General features: G+C 47.6%; 2 protein-coding genes across 4 annotated transcripts in view; one reads left to right on the top strand and one right to left on the bottom strand.

The window, feature by feature from the left end:
* The window catches only part of STUM (stum, mechanosensory transduction mediator homolog), a 39,398-nt gene extending 36,851 nt beyond the window's left edge, over positions 1-2,547 (top strand). For both annotated transcript variants that reach the window (XM_085219129.1, XM_085219128.1), the window contains exon 4: positions 863-2,547. The gene's annotated coding sequence lies outside the window, so the exon portion shown is untranslated. The remainder of the gene's footprint in view (positions 1-862) is intronic.
* An 8,275-nt stretch (positions 2,548-10,822) lies between these two features.
* CRLS1 (cardiolipin synthase 1) lies at positions 10,823-15,665 on the bottom strand. 2 transcript variants are annotated; one of them, XM_085219126.1, is made up of 7 exons: positions 15,157-15,665; positions 14,646-14,783; positions 13,961-14,090; positions 13,439-13,524; positions 12,951-13,019; positions 12,506-12,597; positions 10,823-11,139 (listed from the first exon to the last, which is right to left on the bottom strand). In XM_085219126.1, exons 1-7 carry the CDS (start codon positions 15,472-15,474, stop codon positions 11,052-11,054), a joined length of 921 nt encoding a protein of 306 aa, XP_085075252.1. In that variant the 5' UTR covers positions 15,475-15,665; the 3' UTR covers positions 10,823-11,051. The 2 variants fall into 2 exon arrangements, with proteins under 2 accessions (XP_085075252.1, XP_085075253.1); XM_085219127.1 differs by lacking the exon at positions 14,646-14,783.
* Positions 15,666-16,042: the final 377 nt, after the last annotated feature.

Genomic DNA, 16,042 nt, shown 5'->3' with positions numbered 1-16,042 from the left:
CTCTCCACCTGCAGGCAGCAGTGAAGTGGCTCTTGGGAAGACAGGTGTCAACTGCTGCTGCTTGTTAATCCAGGCCTGGGTGTACTTAGGAGGAAAGGCAGCACAGCTGTCCCACCTTGATGCTGTGCACAGCAGCAGTGCTTGGGAAATCCATGCCAAATGGATGAGCTGTGAGTTGCACTAGGAAAGAAGCAACCTGGGAGCAGCCTGCTCTACAGCCAAGAGATAAGTTCCTCAGGATCACCCTGGTATTATAAAGCAGCCAGACAAACCCCTAAGGTGCAAAAGCCCTTCCCAAGGTTTGAAACAGGGGCAGCAAGAAAGCAGCCAAGTATCATCCAGGAACAATGTGTTTCAGTGCCCACAAGGATGAATTCATTTGCAGAAGGATATGAATATTCAGTGGCCACTCCTCTGCTGCAGTAAAAATTGCTCTTTTTGGGAGCGCTGCAGGAGTCCAGGAGCAGTTGTGTGGTTGGGAGGAACAAGCTGAGGGCTGAAGTCAGGATAGCTTGAGCTCTGCCACTGATATGTCATGTGTCCCAAGGCTCCCGTCCTTCCTTCACCCCACTCACTGCAGCCCAGCTGGAACAGCAGCAGGGCTCAGACAGTGCTGAAACCTGAGTTCACATCTCCCTGGGGCGTGGCCCCTGGCCTGCAGTTCCCTTCAGCACAGAGATGAGCAGATCTTATCAGAGGAGAGAAGGCATTTATGGGGTAGAGCTGTAAAATCTCCACTTGCACAGGGGTGAGAACCACAGCTCACACACTGGAGAGAAAAGCAATACAACGAAAGCACAGGTATAAATGCTACTCTGAAGCTCTCTCTCCTAAGCAGTGCTTTTCATTATTATTTTTTTAGGGCCAGAAGAATCACCCAGCACCTTCATTCCCCCCCCCCCCCGCTGCAGGAGCACATTGCATCCTGGAGGTCTCACTCGTGCCAGCAGGAGCAAAGCCCCGATCCTCTCCTCACTGGACATATCAGCTGATGCTTCCACCAGAATATTCCCCTCTGCCTCCCCTACTGCCTCCTTTCACAGTTATAGTACAGCGAGGCTGTGGCCGTGCTTCTTGCTGATCCCTGCACACAATCCAGCTGCCAACATGGACTTAGGCGTGTGGCACTGAGCTGGCTCTGTATCATCCTTAGCTTTGTGAGAATAAATGTTTTAGGTGCAAGTGTTACAGCTAAAAGCAATAGTAACTGATGAAGACTGCAACTGCTTCGCCACCATCAGCCAGCAACAAACTATTTTCTGCTGCTCTTTCCTGATTGTGAAAACCGGCTTTTTCAAAAAGGGCTGCAATGAAACAGTTTCAGCCAGGCTGAAATGCTGCTTTACTGCTTGTCGGGAAGCACTGTCAGGTAGAGACCAAACCAAACACTTTTCTGGATTTGTGGTCAGTCATCGTGTAGCTTCACAGCTGAAGCACTGCAGTGGGGAGAGAGTGGAAATGTTGATGAATTTGTTGGTGTTGTCAGTTCTGTACTTACCATAGAAAAAGGGCTGTGGAAAATGCTTGCTGTCCTGCCCAAATCCAAGAAAGCTGCATGTTCCTCCCCATGTGCATCAGCTGCCACACATTTCACTAAAGACTTTTTGCTGGACACTGCTCCTTGGCGCACAGCCTCTGTGCTGCAGGAGGTGTTACGCAGAGCTCCACCTCCGGGAAGATCACACATGAAGACTCACAGGGCCGATACTCTTCAGGGGCAGCTTTGTTCCATCCTGGTGTTGCATTCTCTCCTTTTTGGGATGACCCACACACATGCTCAGCCAGCAGACTCTCCTCTCGCCCTACCACTGCACAGCACCACGGGGGCACTGCACAGGGCTTTGTCCCACAAATACTTTTTTGAGCTATTCATTCTGAACAACAGCTTCTACATGTCAACACTGGCACTCAGAATAGCCTAAGAAGAGCCATAAATGCAGACAAACCTAATGTTTCTTCCAGCCTAAAGTGGAGGCTTCTCCCAGGTGCTCAGAGGCAATGCACCCCTTTGGATCCCAGCTGAGGTTTCTCTGTGTTTGTGCGCACAATTCACTTTCAGACAGTTTGGGGATTAATTTTCCTACCTGGAACTCAGCACTTCCAGTCTACCTGCATAACATCCCAAGTGACCATGGCACCAGATGGACTGGGATCAAGCAACAAGCCCAGCAGGAGCCCATACCACATACCACCAATCCTTCTTCCCCATCATCTGTAATTGTGACCTCTCCCTGCACTCACCCAGAGGGCAGCAGCACTCCCTTGGTATGCTTCCGCCCTAGTGAGGAGGGAACTGATGCCTGCGTGCATCATCTGCTCCCTATATGGAGTTGGTGCTGGTGCCCTGACGTTCAGCCTGCATTCTGTTTCTGTGCTGGTGCCTGACCTGACCCCTGCAGTTCATGGAGGAGGGCTTGTGTGCCACTGATCTTGCTGGTTGTGATGTGCTTTGATACCGTGGATTTTCTCTCCCTCTCTCTCTCTCTCTCTTTTTTTTTTTTTTTTTTTAAGTTAAATATATTCTATTGCTGTACAGCTGGAATGAAACACATTCTCTTTATGTAGCCCAGAGAAACTCTACCAGGCCTGAATTTAGATGAGATTTCTTCCCATGGGGCAGCAGAGGCCTGGCTGGGGTTCTCACTTCAGTGTGGCCATCCCTGTGCTGCTGAGACAGTGAGAGCAAAGCCTGCCCTGTAGCTGGCAGGGTGCTGTCTCACCTCGGTCTTCTCTGCAACCTTTGCACTTTGAAACGACTCTGGTCACATTCCCATACGTGAGCTGGTGCCACTGGGCAGGTGGGCTCTGGGGAGGGTATGAAGTTATCGTGGTGGGGTTGCGATGGGGTCCCTGCCGGGTGTGCCAGATACCTGTAGGCTCAGCTGGGGAGTTCTGCTTGGAGGAGGTCCCACAGGGCTGACAGCCCACCAAAATGCAACTGGGTATTTTGACTGAGAAGTCCCTTTCTGGATACCACTATCCAAGAGCAGCAATGACCCTTTCCTTTACTCCACAGCTACTCCACAGCAGGCACATTGCACACACAGGTAAGGATCTGGAAACCAGCCCCCTCCCAAACACAGGAACCTTCCCGAGCTGCTGGACCCCACCAGCACCAATCCAGGCATGCTCACGGTGACAGTCATCACCTAGAAGTGATCTCTGCAGCTGGAGCTCACCTGGGGGCAAAATAGGATTAGCGCAGGTTGTATACGTGCTAATCTCATAAACCTTACAGTCAAGCTGTTCAAACATACATATGAACCCTAATAAAGCCATGAGAGGAGAACAAACGATCCCAGAAATGATGTTGCAGTCACAGTACGCTTTGGAGAGAGTTTGCGAGGGAGAATCGGAGCAGCGTGGAGGAGGACGGAGCTCCGCGTGACGCCGCGGGAGCAGCGGCGGTGCTGCGGCCGTGCAGCGCCCCGCGCCTCGCAACCACGGCGGGAAGAGGAGAGCTATGCCGTGTCTTCTGGAGATAGAGTAGCCTTGATAGTATGCAAAGCCGCAGGATGTGAAGCCTGGGTGATCCCATCTCCTGCCCTACAGCCTGCGTCACACAAGTCTCCCATTTAGGCCCTTCACACGCTGACTCCCACGTGTACATGCAGTTTCCAGACCATCTAAAATAAATGTGACTTAAAAAAAGAAACTAGTGAAGAGGTTCTGGGGAAAATGGGCAAGGAAGCTCCTGTTTAACATCTGTTCTGAGACACTAGGGTTGGAGTATCTCCCCTACTGGGACAGGTTGACAGAGTTGGGGCTCTTCAGCCTGGAGAAGAGAAGGTTCTGGAAGGACCTGAGAGCGGCCTTTCAGTGCCTGAAGGGGCCTACAGGAAAGCTGGAGAGGGACTTTCATAAGGTCACATAGCTATGGGATGAGGGGAAATGGCTGTAAACTGGAAGAGGGTGGATTTAGACTAGATATTAGGAAGACATTCTTTATTGTGAGGGTGGTGAGACACTGGCACTGGATGCCTAGAGGCTGTGGATGCCCCTCCCTGCAGGCATTCAAAGGCCAGGTTGGATGAGGCTGTGAGCAACCTGGTCTAGAGGGAGGTGTCCCTGCCCACAGCAGGGTTGGAACAAGGTGGTCTTAAAGGTCCCTTCCAACACAAACCGTTCTATGATTCTATGCTGAGAGGAAAGCAGCATATTGCATCACTTTTCCTTTCATCCACACACTCTCCACTGACCTTCCATTTTCATTGGCTTGTACTGCTTCCGCAGCAGGGAAGAAAGCTCATGGAGTCAAGGCCAAAGGTCAAAAGGTCCCAGGATCACAGTAAAATTACAAAAGGTCACAAAAGTCATTACAAAAGTAATGGGACAGAATTCAAAGGTCACCACGTCAAGGGTCAAATGCCAAAATGTGAAAAGGTCATGGTGCCAAGGTCAAAAAACCTGAGTCAGTATCAAAGCTTAAAAAGTAAATCAGGCAAAGGTCTAAGATCAAAAGATGGCAGATGGAGGTCAGAGGTCTAAATGTCAGAGAGTCAAGGACAAAAGGTCAAATGTCAAACAGCACGTGCCAGGCTGTAGCAAAAAAGGGTTGAGGTGGAATTATACCTTTCACAGTGTGAGGGAGAGTCTTCCTACCTTGCATAGGATTCTCTGGGAAGATACTGTCTTGTGCAAGCATTTGCAGAAAACTTAGCTGGTGAGCATTAGATCTCTCTGGAGAATGAATACATGCCAGCCCAGATACTGTGCTGCAGCAGCACCACCTAGCTCCATTCTCAGGAAGAAACCAAGGGAAAGAAGCTGGGCTGGGAGTAAGCTTCACTTGCAGCAGGAAGGCTGCAGACAGGCACTGGATACCTCTGGGTTTCCCTGAGCACTGCTCTTGAGGAACAGGGGCTGATTTTTCCTCAGAATAGTCTATTTGTGATAAGAAGCCAGATGAATCACACCAAAGCGGGTGTGATTTAGTAAAATTCTGCCTGTTCCTTTCTCAACCGTCTTTGCGGGGTTTCATTTGCAGCTTGCTTTCAATCTACCCATAAGATCAAATGCAGCCTGAGAAAGGGATGGAGATAGGTGCCTACAGAGCTCCAGGCAGTTCAGGTGATGGCAGCATGCTCTGTAGGTGTGTGGCAACAGCAGCCAATGACAAGTTTAGCCTGCTTATAGATTGTTTGGCAATGGCATCCAGGTGTGCTTATTGCTGGCTGGGAGTGGGAAGCTTTTAATGGAACCCTCTTTCAGGGCTGGACTGAAAAAACAGCAGTAGGTACTGCCTAATCTAAGTGTGGGGAGAGGCTGGTTGCACCATGATTCTGCTATGCTCCTGTGCCTTCATTTTCCTTCTCAGCAGATCCCTTCTCACCAAAGAGGGCTGCACCTGCTGGATCAGCAAACAGCACAAACACAGTTTCCATGTGCTAAGGCCAGCTGGCAAGTGAGTTAACATAAATTTGTCCTCTGTAGAAGGAGACGCTTTGCCATGACTCTGATGAGAGTCAGCAGGAGATAAGTCAACTGCTTTGGTATTTTAGGAAATAACAGGAACATCCTTTTTCCTCAGAAAAATTTTCTGATTGTCCTGGGGAAGCCTGTAGGCAACGTATTCCCTTCTTCAAATCTTTATAGCCAGAAGTTGTTGCTGGGGGGGCTGGGACAAACAGTGGCCTGGGGTGAGGTGGTGGCTGTAGATATAGCAGCTCCTGCTGACATGCTTTGCCCCTGCCCCCAGGAAGCTACCTGTGCTATTGCTGGGCCCCTGCCTGGGTTACTGTTGTCAGCTGTATGGTAACTCTGGCTCATGAAGTGTGCTGTTCAAGGCTGTACCAGATCACCGCCCCTAGCAAGCAGCCTCTTCCTATGACAGAACTGCAAGGAAGAAAGTTGAAGAGGTTTGAGGGGCAGAGCCATCCTTGCACAAACTGGTGTCTGTAGTAGTGATACAAGGCCATATGTTTTAAACTCTGGACAGTCCTTCTCTGCATAGATTCCCTGTTCTTCTCCTATCCCTGCTTAGGAATAATAGAGCCACTGGAAGGTGCTTAATACAAAATATTATTTCCAGTATTTGTCTTTTACAGTGGCAAACCTGCTAGTTTCAGCATTGTGGCCACTGCTTTGTGTGCTCTGTGGAAGCCCCCCTAAGAACTCTGTGCCTGCCTTCTGCACTGAAGTCACAAATTCGTTCTGTATGTTGCTCTTGAGGACTAAATATGAACTCTGTTTCAATTTCATATGCTGCCTTATAAGGGTTTCTCTAAGTTTTAGGCATTCTGGTCAGAAGCACTGTATGCCAAATGTCAGGGAGTCAGCGGTGACTAGAAGACTGGAGAGTTATCTCCTCCTGTTATGGCAACTTGAAACAGGGACAGACCTAAGTGTACTGCCACAACACAACTCCACAGGGATGGTCTACAGCCATCCTATTGGCATGGTGTCCTATGGACTCCTATTCCCAGCTGTAGATGCAGCATCTTTCCTTTGTTATATCCCACAGCGTGGGGATCAAGCCACAAGTTCTACTTCATGTACTTCCCCAATTCTCCCTCCCCTCCCACTGGTGGGTTCAGAGAGTGAAGGGCTGCGCAACGTGGAGCTACAGCTGGATGAACCTACCACTGCCCTTTGGGTCCTCTATGTGTGGCTGAAGGGCTGAGATAATGACAGCTCTGACCAGAGCATGTTAGCACTTAGAACAGTTTGGCTTTATTGTAACTAAATAGTTGAGGGTCATAGCATTAACTGGTTAGTTATTTCCTGAGATCCTTGAGTCTTTTGTTGTAACTATGCTAGTTAGCACCATACTTGCTATTCCCTGTTGTGCTGTTCTCATCTCAGGGTGGATGTGAGGTTGGGGACGTTATTTTTGGGTAGGCATTATAGGGATGGTGGTTATAGGGAGATGTTAAAGGGAGGAGGGTGTTACATTGGGGATGCACATCAGAGGGGAACCGGCACTATACCAGGGCAGGCACTGTGTCACTGTGGGGGTTATACTGCTGTGCAAATTGCATGGGCAGTGGGCATGTATGGAGGATAACTTATGGGAGTATAAACTGTGTATGTGTCTGACACGGTTACAACACTGTCTGGCATAGAGAGAAATCATGGTCACTTAAAAAAAATGATGTGAAATAGGATTGGAATAACAAAAGCTCCTTGGGAGTGGAGCTTGCTGTCTAGTTCTTTATTGGACTGTACAATGTGCACCTCCATAGTGCTATGATTGCAGAATGCTCCACCCAAGTGGCGCCTGCTATACTGAGGTTATGCAATAAGGCATGGAGCCATGAGGTTGTTGTATGGAGGGTCACATATTGAGGGCATTGTACAGAAGGGGTGAGTGCTAATTGGAAGGGGCAGCATACAGAGACACAGGCTTTATAGTGTAGGCAGGTGTGTTATGCAGGAAATGGATTTGGAACCAGAACCAGTGTAAGCAGAAACAGAAATGGTAGTATAACCAGAAGCAGGAATGAAACGGAAGAATTAATGGATGCAGGAGTGGAATCAGAAGTAAAAATGAAACCAGAAGTGGAAACAGAGTCATTCCAAACTACGTTGAGCCCTTACAAAACATGCCAGGCCAAACAAAGTGCTGTGATGAGCTTTGCTGACATGCTAGGTTAACTGGAGCTGCGCTAAACCATGCCATTCACTGTGAAACCATCCCGATCCATTTCAAGCCAATCCAATCTGAACAAACCTGGGCCAATCTGACCTGAGCAAACTCATGGCAACTTGAGCCAAGTCATTCTGAACCCTGCCATGCCAGTCTGAGCCATGCAGAGCTATGCCAAATCATGCTAGGCCAACTCCACCTGATCCATTCTGAGCCCAGTCAAGCCAAACTGTCCCAGGCTGACCCAATCTGGGCCAACCCAGGTCAATCTGAGCCGAGCCACGCAGTCCCGAGCTGTGCCAACCCTAACTGATCTTTTCAGATCTCAGCTGAACTGACCAGTTCCAAGCTAAGCCAATCCATGCCCAGCCACACTGAACCAAGCAATGAATCATGAATGAATCGTGCTGATCCATGCTATGCCAACCCAAGTTGTGCCAGGATAACCTGACCAGGTCCATTTCAAGCCAAGTTGAACTGACCCTGGCCAACTTGGTCTGAGCCATGCTGTCTTGAAATGAGCCACTCTTGCCAATGCTGTGCTGAGCCAGGCTGACCTGATCCAACATGAGCCAACCCAAGTTGTGCCATACTGAGCCATTCTGAATGCTACAAGGCTGACCTAACCCCATTTGTTCAGAGCTGAGCCAAGCCAAACTGATTGGGTCCAAACCAATCTCAGCCAACCTCCAATCTGAGCCTGATACAAGTTGCAGCGTTAAGCTTGTTAATGCTCACTGACAGATAGCCCAGTCACTTGTACAGAAAACAGGAAGAATCTCTGCCCTTGTAACAAGATAAAGATATACTGAACTCCTTGGGCCAAGCAGATAAGGAAGCTCCACTTGAATCAGATAATTTTGTTAAAGCCAGTATTGTGTGAACAAGGCAATGAGCTAAGTGAGCATGCAAGATGATTAACTTTGTATCAGGCAAAGAGGTAACAATTGCCTCTAACCAGTTTTTAGGAGGACTCGTGAAAGGTATTAAACACAAGACCAGTAGTATGGAAGAAAAGCTTACCCCATCTCAAAGGCAAGGACTCACTGGAACCTTCCAGAGAGGAGCAATCTCCAAATAGAGATGTTTCTCTCTCAGCTGCTAGCACTTAAATGAGGTTAGGGAGGGGTGGATCCAGTCTCACAGGTGGACTGATTGCTAGCACCTGTGGCTAGCTCTCAGGGCTAGCCACACCTCTACATCAGATGTTCAATCACTGCCATGACCCAACAGTTCCCATACAGAGTTCAATGAGCAAACACAGTGAGGTCCCAGGACCACCACCACAAAAGACTGAACACGTACAAGGAGACAGAAGCCCATATTAATGATCTGGGGGGAGGTATTGAACATGTATGTACTGCTCGGGAAAACCTTTGTGTAAGAAAGATCTTTTGTACCAGGGATGTGCAATTAGGTAGAAAGATCTCCCCGTGCATCTAGTGCCAAGTATAAAGAATGCCTGCTTCCTAACAGTCCAATTCGAGACTTAAGAGAGTTTCATGATCAACCAGTATACAGTATCAAGCCAATCTGTGCCAACTTGTGCCAAGCTGTTCTAAATCGTGCCAGGCTGACCCAACCCAATACACCCTGTGCTGGGTCAAGCTGCCCTGATCTGAGCCAACCCGTCCCAGGCCAACCATTTCCAATCCAAACCATACCAGAGCAGGGCAGGCTGGCACAGCGAGGTGGATCCTACCACATGCCTTCCACCCTCCTATCATTATTCTGCCTCTGCAGCAGCTGTCTTCTTTGAAAGTTCCTATTTCACTCATGATCAGAATTCCGTTTCACTTCTGATTCTCCATCCATTTCCACTTCTGGTTATACTCCTGGTTATACCCCCGCTTCCAGTTCCAAATCCACTTCTGGTTTCACTTCTACTTTTGATCCCACTTCAGCATTTACTTCTGGGTCTACTTCCATTGCCAGTTTCACGTATACTTCTAGTTCCACTTCTGGTTGCAGTCATGCTTTTACTTCAAAAAAGAGAGCTTATACCAAAGCCCTTTATGCAAAAGGGAACTACTAAGTAAAAATGGAGCCAGAAGTAAAAGTGGAAAAGGGAGAAAACTGGAATGGGAAGCAAAACCGTATCCACATGTGGAACCAGAAGTTGAACAAACTGAGATCAGAAGTTAAATAGGCAAATTCAAAGAAGAGGGTTGCTTCCGAGGCAAAAAAGAACTGCTAGGGAAAAATGTGACCAGAAGTGGAAAAGGAAGGTGAACCAGAAGTCAAATCAGAAGTGTAATTGTAACCAGAAGCAAAATTGTAACTGGAAGTAGAAGTGTAATGGGGGGATGGTACCATACCTGGAAATCAAAATAGAAGCGTAGCCAGAAGTTGAACGAAACTGTGATAAGAAGTAGGAACTTCCAAAAACAGCTGCTCATGAAGCATAAGACTACAATGCAGGCAGAAAGTCACCAAAAGTGGAAAGAAGGCGGCTGCTACATAAGCAGAAGCAGAAAAAGATGAAGTATGACCAGCAGTTAAAGGGAAACTGTAACCGAAAGTTTGAATGGAAACAGAAGTAATAATGGAAGTGGATGTGTAACCAGAAATGAAGTGAATACTAATCAGAAGCAAAATATGAGCTCTCTAATGACTTTCCATTTTAACTGGCTCGTACTGCCTCCATAGCAGGGAAGAATGATCACAGGGGTCAATGCCAAACATCAAAAGCTCAAGCAATTGCGGTCATAGAAGATGCACCTTGTTTCAATCACTAGAAATCACTTGTAATGAGAAACATAACTCCATGCCTACTTTGTTTGGATAGACTGTTCAATGCACAGCTGGCCATTCTGAGACTCAACACTCTTCTCTGCTGAGTACAGTTAACATTTGCTTGTATCCAAAAACAAACAGGAAAAAAAAAAAGGCACAGGGAGAGAAATAACTCTTCAGCGGCCTGCCATATTACCCCAGAAAATGAAACAGTGTTTGCCATCACTCCCACTTAGATTTTTGAAGATTCTGTTTGATTCTGTTTGAACATTGTTTGTTCAGCTGCAGGCTGAAATATGTCATAAATACCAATAAGGAAAGCTACTTTATTGACTTAGGTTGAGGTACAAAGACAAATTCTTACAATTGCTTTTTCTTCTCAGATCTAGCCAGCGTATTATATGAAGATACCAAAAAAGCTGGTGAAAAGTGCGTATTTCTGACTTCAAAAACAATATAAAATTATTAAAGATGTGTATATCAGCAATTACTAACCCATGTGTTTAAGAACATTATTTATTTGTTTTTATAAAGAACCTCATCTTTAAACAAATTAAAAATACATTGAAAAGTCTCTATATATACACACAATACATGTTCAAACTTCATTTCACTGCGATGCCATGGTTCAAGCAGAAAAACACAGCTCTTTTTCACAAACCCAGCTGCATTACAACCATCTTCTTCAGTACAGCAAACCATGCTGCCAGGTCCTTTCAAGAATACTTCATTTGTTATTTATCACCTGAACTGTTTTTCGGCCATAGTGGTAATAGCTATATGCAGATGTTACCGTTGTGAAAGCTGTGATGCACCTTTGAAGAAAACAGCTCCTGTAAAGCCATCTGAGCTCAAGCATGACAGTAAACATTAACACTTGTTTGAGAGAAGACAACAAATCTGCTTCCATATTTGGGGCCTCCATAATTGTTACTAACATGAAAACTGACTGATGTGAGAAACTATCCCTTTGCAGCACAAAAGGGGATTGTTAAAAAAAATACAGAAGACTTGAACTTATTTTAAGAAGTTCCACAGCTAAAGCACAAGTGTTGGCTTCAGCCTCTTTTGGTCTTTTCCCAGACATTACGTAATAACCATAATTTATTTCCAAATTAGCAGTGCTTCTCTGTGTCAAAGGCTGACGCCATTCAGGTGTGAGTCAGTAACAGCCCTCTGCCAACACACTGCCAGGCTCATCTATACTATTTGTAGAGTACACTCACACAGTACCCGGCTAAGTATACCTAGCATTGCTTCACTACTAACAACATGCTACCTCTCACAAAGTCCCAGAGAATAGAAAGATGTGTCTTTCACAGATGCAGTTCCAGGTTTAGCTTTCCAACAGGGTGAAAAATACATTTGACTGTTAAGATAAAGGTTCCTTATTCCTTAAAAAGCTTTAGTGACTTTTTTTTTTTTTAAAGACAAGTAATACTGGATCTTCTACTACTTTAAACTCAGTTACTACATAATTCTGCTACTACAGTTCAGCCTCATGGTTGTGAACTCTTACCTAACACCTTAGGAGAAATACTGCCACTTGTAACACCTGCTGTCAGCTACAATTAGCTGTTCAGGTCTCCAGTGATGGCAGTGACACCCAAGGTAGGCATTTAAAGTGCACTCCAGTAGGCCTGTTTTCATTTAATGCCTCTCCTTCCTTCCCAGAGTCTAGGAGGAATTGCTGATGTTTGAAAAGGTTTCAGAAATCTAAATTTCTGGACAGTAGGTACAGTCTAAAGCAAGGTAAGAAAATACTTCCTGTCTATATTCACTGATATCAAGATGTTTTTTTTCAGGGGCACTTATGGGATGAATATAAGAAACCTGTACAGCCTCTCTCCCCACTCCCCCTCCTTTGATACTAATCTGAAGACATACTTTGCACTTTGTGTACACCATGTTTTTTCTAAAGTCTTCCTTCTTCACTGCAATCCCTGGATCTTAATGAGTCTCACACAAATTCAGTAACAATAAATATACAGTTGCTACATCATTTAAGAATAAACATGTAAAAATTCAGCCACTGGGGTCTGAGATCATTTGAGCATCGCCTTTTTGTCTCCCACAACTATTTATTTCAATTTACTCAACTATTTACTTCAATTACTCATTTCTTAAGAAGCACATTAAATTATCTTAAATAACCAAATTAAAGATGAAGAGATAGGTTACCATAATGTCTGTAGATACACGCTGTCCACATAATTGAAAACAGGAGCTGCTAAAGAAGCCGCCACCAAAATCAGTTGAACCGCTGTATTCATCTGGTGAGAGCAAAACAAGAAGCATGGCCAAAATGAAGTGTATTACACAAGGAATACCAATATACAGTTTTGTTACTTGTTTAAATATTAGTCTGTGTACTACTAAAAAATATATATATATATTAGAAAAAATATTTTAAAACTTCTTTCAATGAAACATCTTTTACACTTAAAACCAGCCTATGTCCTGATTGGTTTTCATGGTGAAAACCTTTCAGGACTTCAGCTGACTCCAAATCAGCTGGCACTACCTCAACACTGTACCCAGTAATACGAAACAGCCTCTTCCCTCCAAACTACATGCTGCCCCAATTAAGGAAAAATTATCTTTTATAATATGTTACTAGTCTTACCTTGCTAATGAATGTTGGTTTTAGTTGGGCTGTAGCATAACAGGGATTAAAATATCTACTGAGTGTTCTCTGTTGGGAGAGGAAAGGGAAAAATAAACGCAGTTCTAGCATATTCAGTTTGATATACATCTTCACATGATACACAACAAAAAAGCAATTACAGTATGAGAGAATTACACTGCTACTGCCCTTAGATGAACTATTAGCCATCGTACAGAGGAGAGGAGAAAAAGTTACCAGTAGCTCTGGCTCACCTTACTCAAACTTATTCTACAAAACATTGTTCTGCTCGCAAACCCAGTACAGCAATAAGCACCGGACGATCCACCCAAGTTTGGGGCAATCATCAGGACTGGAGAAAAATCTCTTGGTTACAACATGTTACACGCTTATTCTTTATATATACATGTAATAGCATATAAAAAGATTCAGTTGTACTAAAGAAAGATGACACGTTCACAACATTTCGTTTGATCTTACACACTCACCGGTGGAGAAAGAGTTTTGTATCGCACGTAAAAAACAGCAGCAATGAGCGCTACATCTCTCAGAATGATCATGGAAGTAAGTGAAACTGAAAAACAAGCCAACAGGATGTAGTGAAAAACCACCTCCAAGATTAAGAAGAAAACATGACAAAAAAGATCACAAAACACGAAGCAAGAAATAAGCACTGCCAACTTCTGAAACAGTTTTAGGCACAAGCGAAGGTGTTTAACATGATTTCTGAATTCGGATCATCTGATGGCTTCAACCGGTCTAAGAAATCTTACATGTTTGGATGTAACAGCTGGCTTTGAAGAAATTACACTTGAAAGTAGCAGCAGTGCGTTTTGTCTGGGCTGGAGGGAGCTGGGTTTTGTTTGAGTATTCAACAGCAACAAATAGCAAAGCACAACTGGCAAGCTGCTAAGAGCTAAACATGGTTTTCCTTCCAGAAACAGAAGAAATATTAACTTACACCAGATTAACTTTTAACACAGCGCATGCAAGCAATGACGTTTTCTCACCTGGGATAAGATTTGTACAAGTTAGGCTCACATAGAGCACGCTGATGAGAATTTTATCAGCCAGAGGATCAAGAGCACTTCCCAATGCTGATTTCTGATTAGCCCAATTGCGTGCAATGAACCCATCCAACTAGAAAGAACAACAGTCAGGAATATTGTGTTAAAAAGCAAAGAATAAAAACAGGTGTCACATGCTGCTGTTAAGCGAGGTTTCACAAAAATCACGCAACTCAGCTACGTATCTATGAGGAAGCCTGTTAGCAGATCCTTGTCCCACCCTTCCCACCCCCACCCGCATCACATTCTAGATTCTGCAAGTCTTTAAACATGTTCAATTCTCATTATTTAAAACAAACAAACAAACAACACAAACAATTGCTACAACTGACGTTTGAAAAGGCACATCTGAAATTCACCAACACTGCTCTGGCGGGTGCACTGTGCACAGCTGCCAACACCAGCACACCTCCAGTACAGCGGCAATGCCCACTTGGGGACGGTCAGCACGTCCCCTCAAGGGACGTAGGATGCTACAGAGCAACAAATGTAACGCAATAAACTTCATCTCTTCCTACAGAGTATAATTTCCACGCGAGACAGATTCTAAACTCCAACGCACATCGATGGGATCACAGCAACCCACACTGTACACCCCCAAAGTATTTCCAAACTCACGTCAACATACCAAATCCGTTACGCCAGCCAAAACAAAGACACCTAGCGCAACATTGAAATTTTCTTCAACAATCAAATAGCCTAAAACTGGCGCCAAACCCATCCTTGCCATTGACAGTATATTTGGGATCGTCCACGGGTTTTCATACTGCAAAGTAAGAAAGCAAACACTTCAGGCGGGAAGGCGGACCCCGGCGTCAACCGGCGCACAGCCGCGGCAGGCAGAAAGCCGCGCCCGCCTGGTAAGCGCCCCGCCGTCGGAGCAGGGCGGCACAACGCGGCGCCCACCTGCCCGCCTCGGCCCGCGCTTCGCCCCCAGGAGAGCGCGCCGTGCACCGCCGGCTCTAAGCTGCTCGGCACGCCTGTAGCGGCAGGCCGCGGCTCCGCACTACAATGCAGGCGCTCCGGCGGCCGGTCGGCGGGACGGCCCGGGCGGTTCGGTACACCGAAAGCGGCCCCGACCTCGCGCGGTTGCCGCGCTCGGCGCCCCCCCCCAGGCCCCGCTCCCGCGGCTCGCGTACCGGCTCGGCGTAGCGCCCGGCCACGCTCCGCTCCCGGGGTGGCTCCGGAGGCGCGGCCCCGCCGCTCCCCGCCCGCCGCGGCCCGGCCCCGCCGCCGAGGGGGCTCCAAAGGGGCGCGCGCAGCAGCCGCCGGGGCTCGCGCAGGGCGAGGGCGGCGCGCGCCCCCCCGGCCAGGCAGAACGCGCCGCCGTTGCCGTGGCGACGGCCTCCCGCCTCGGTCCGGCCGGCCGGAGGCCCGGCCCCGCCGCACGGCCGCCTCCGCCCCGCGCCGCGGAGCGTCCCCCAGAACCCCCTGCCCAGCCAAGCGGCGGCCAGCATGCTGCGAGGCGCCCGCCCGCCGTCCCCTACGCGCTCTGCGGCCCCGCCCGCCGGAGCGAGCGGCCGCCCGCCGCCGCCATCCGCCTCCCCGACAGAGCGACGGGGGCTCGGGGACAGGGAACGAGCCGCGGGCTGCGCCCGTGCGGCGCGAGGAGGGGCGGGGCGACGCTTTGCGACGCTTTACGGCAGCGCCCTAGGCGGCGGGCCGCGCGCCTTACGGCGGGCTCCCGGCCGCTTTTAGAGCTCCCGGCCCCGACCAGCTACCTGCAGCCGCGGCCGCTCCTCGCTCCTCCCCGAGGAACGGGAGCTGTGCGATTGGGAGAGGGGGAAACGGCCACCTCGGGCAAAATTCTTAGCTCATATGTTCCTTCACGAGTCCTTGAAGGAAGAAGTGGATGGTTTGCTTTGCCGTAAGGCTTCTCAGAGAGCAGAGACTCGTGCTCAGTACTTGGCGTCTCGCTCCTCTCAGTCGTGTTTGCCTTGGCTCGAGGAAGGGTGAGAGTTGACCTCTCCAGTTGCAGTAACTGGCTCGTTCTTGGCCCCCGTCCCTGACATTCAGTGGTGTTAA

This window comes from Meleagris gallopavo, chromosome 2 (assembly GCF_905368555.1).
Source record: "Meleagris gallopavo chromosome 2, MGAL_WU_HG_1.1, whole genome shotgun sequence".
Classification (NCBI taxonomy): Eukaryota; Metazoa; Chordata; class Aves; order Galliformes; family Phasianidae; genus Meleagris; species Meleagris gallopavo.
Note: the sequence above shows the minus strand (reverse complement) of the source record. Positions and strands in the feature narration are given on the sequence as shown.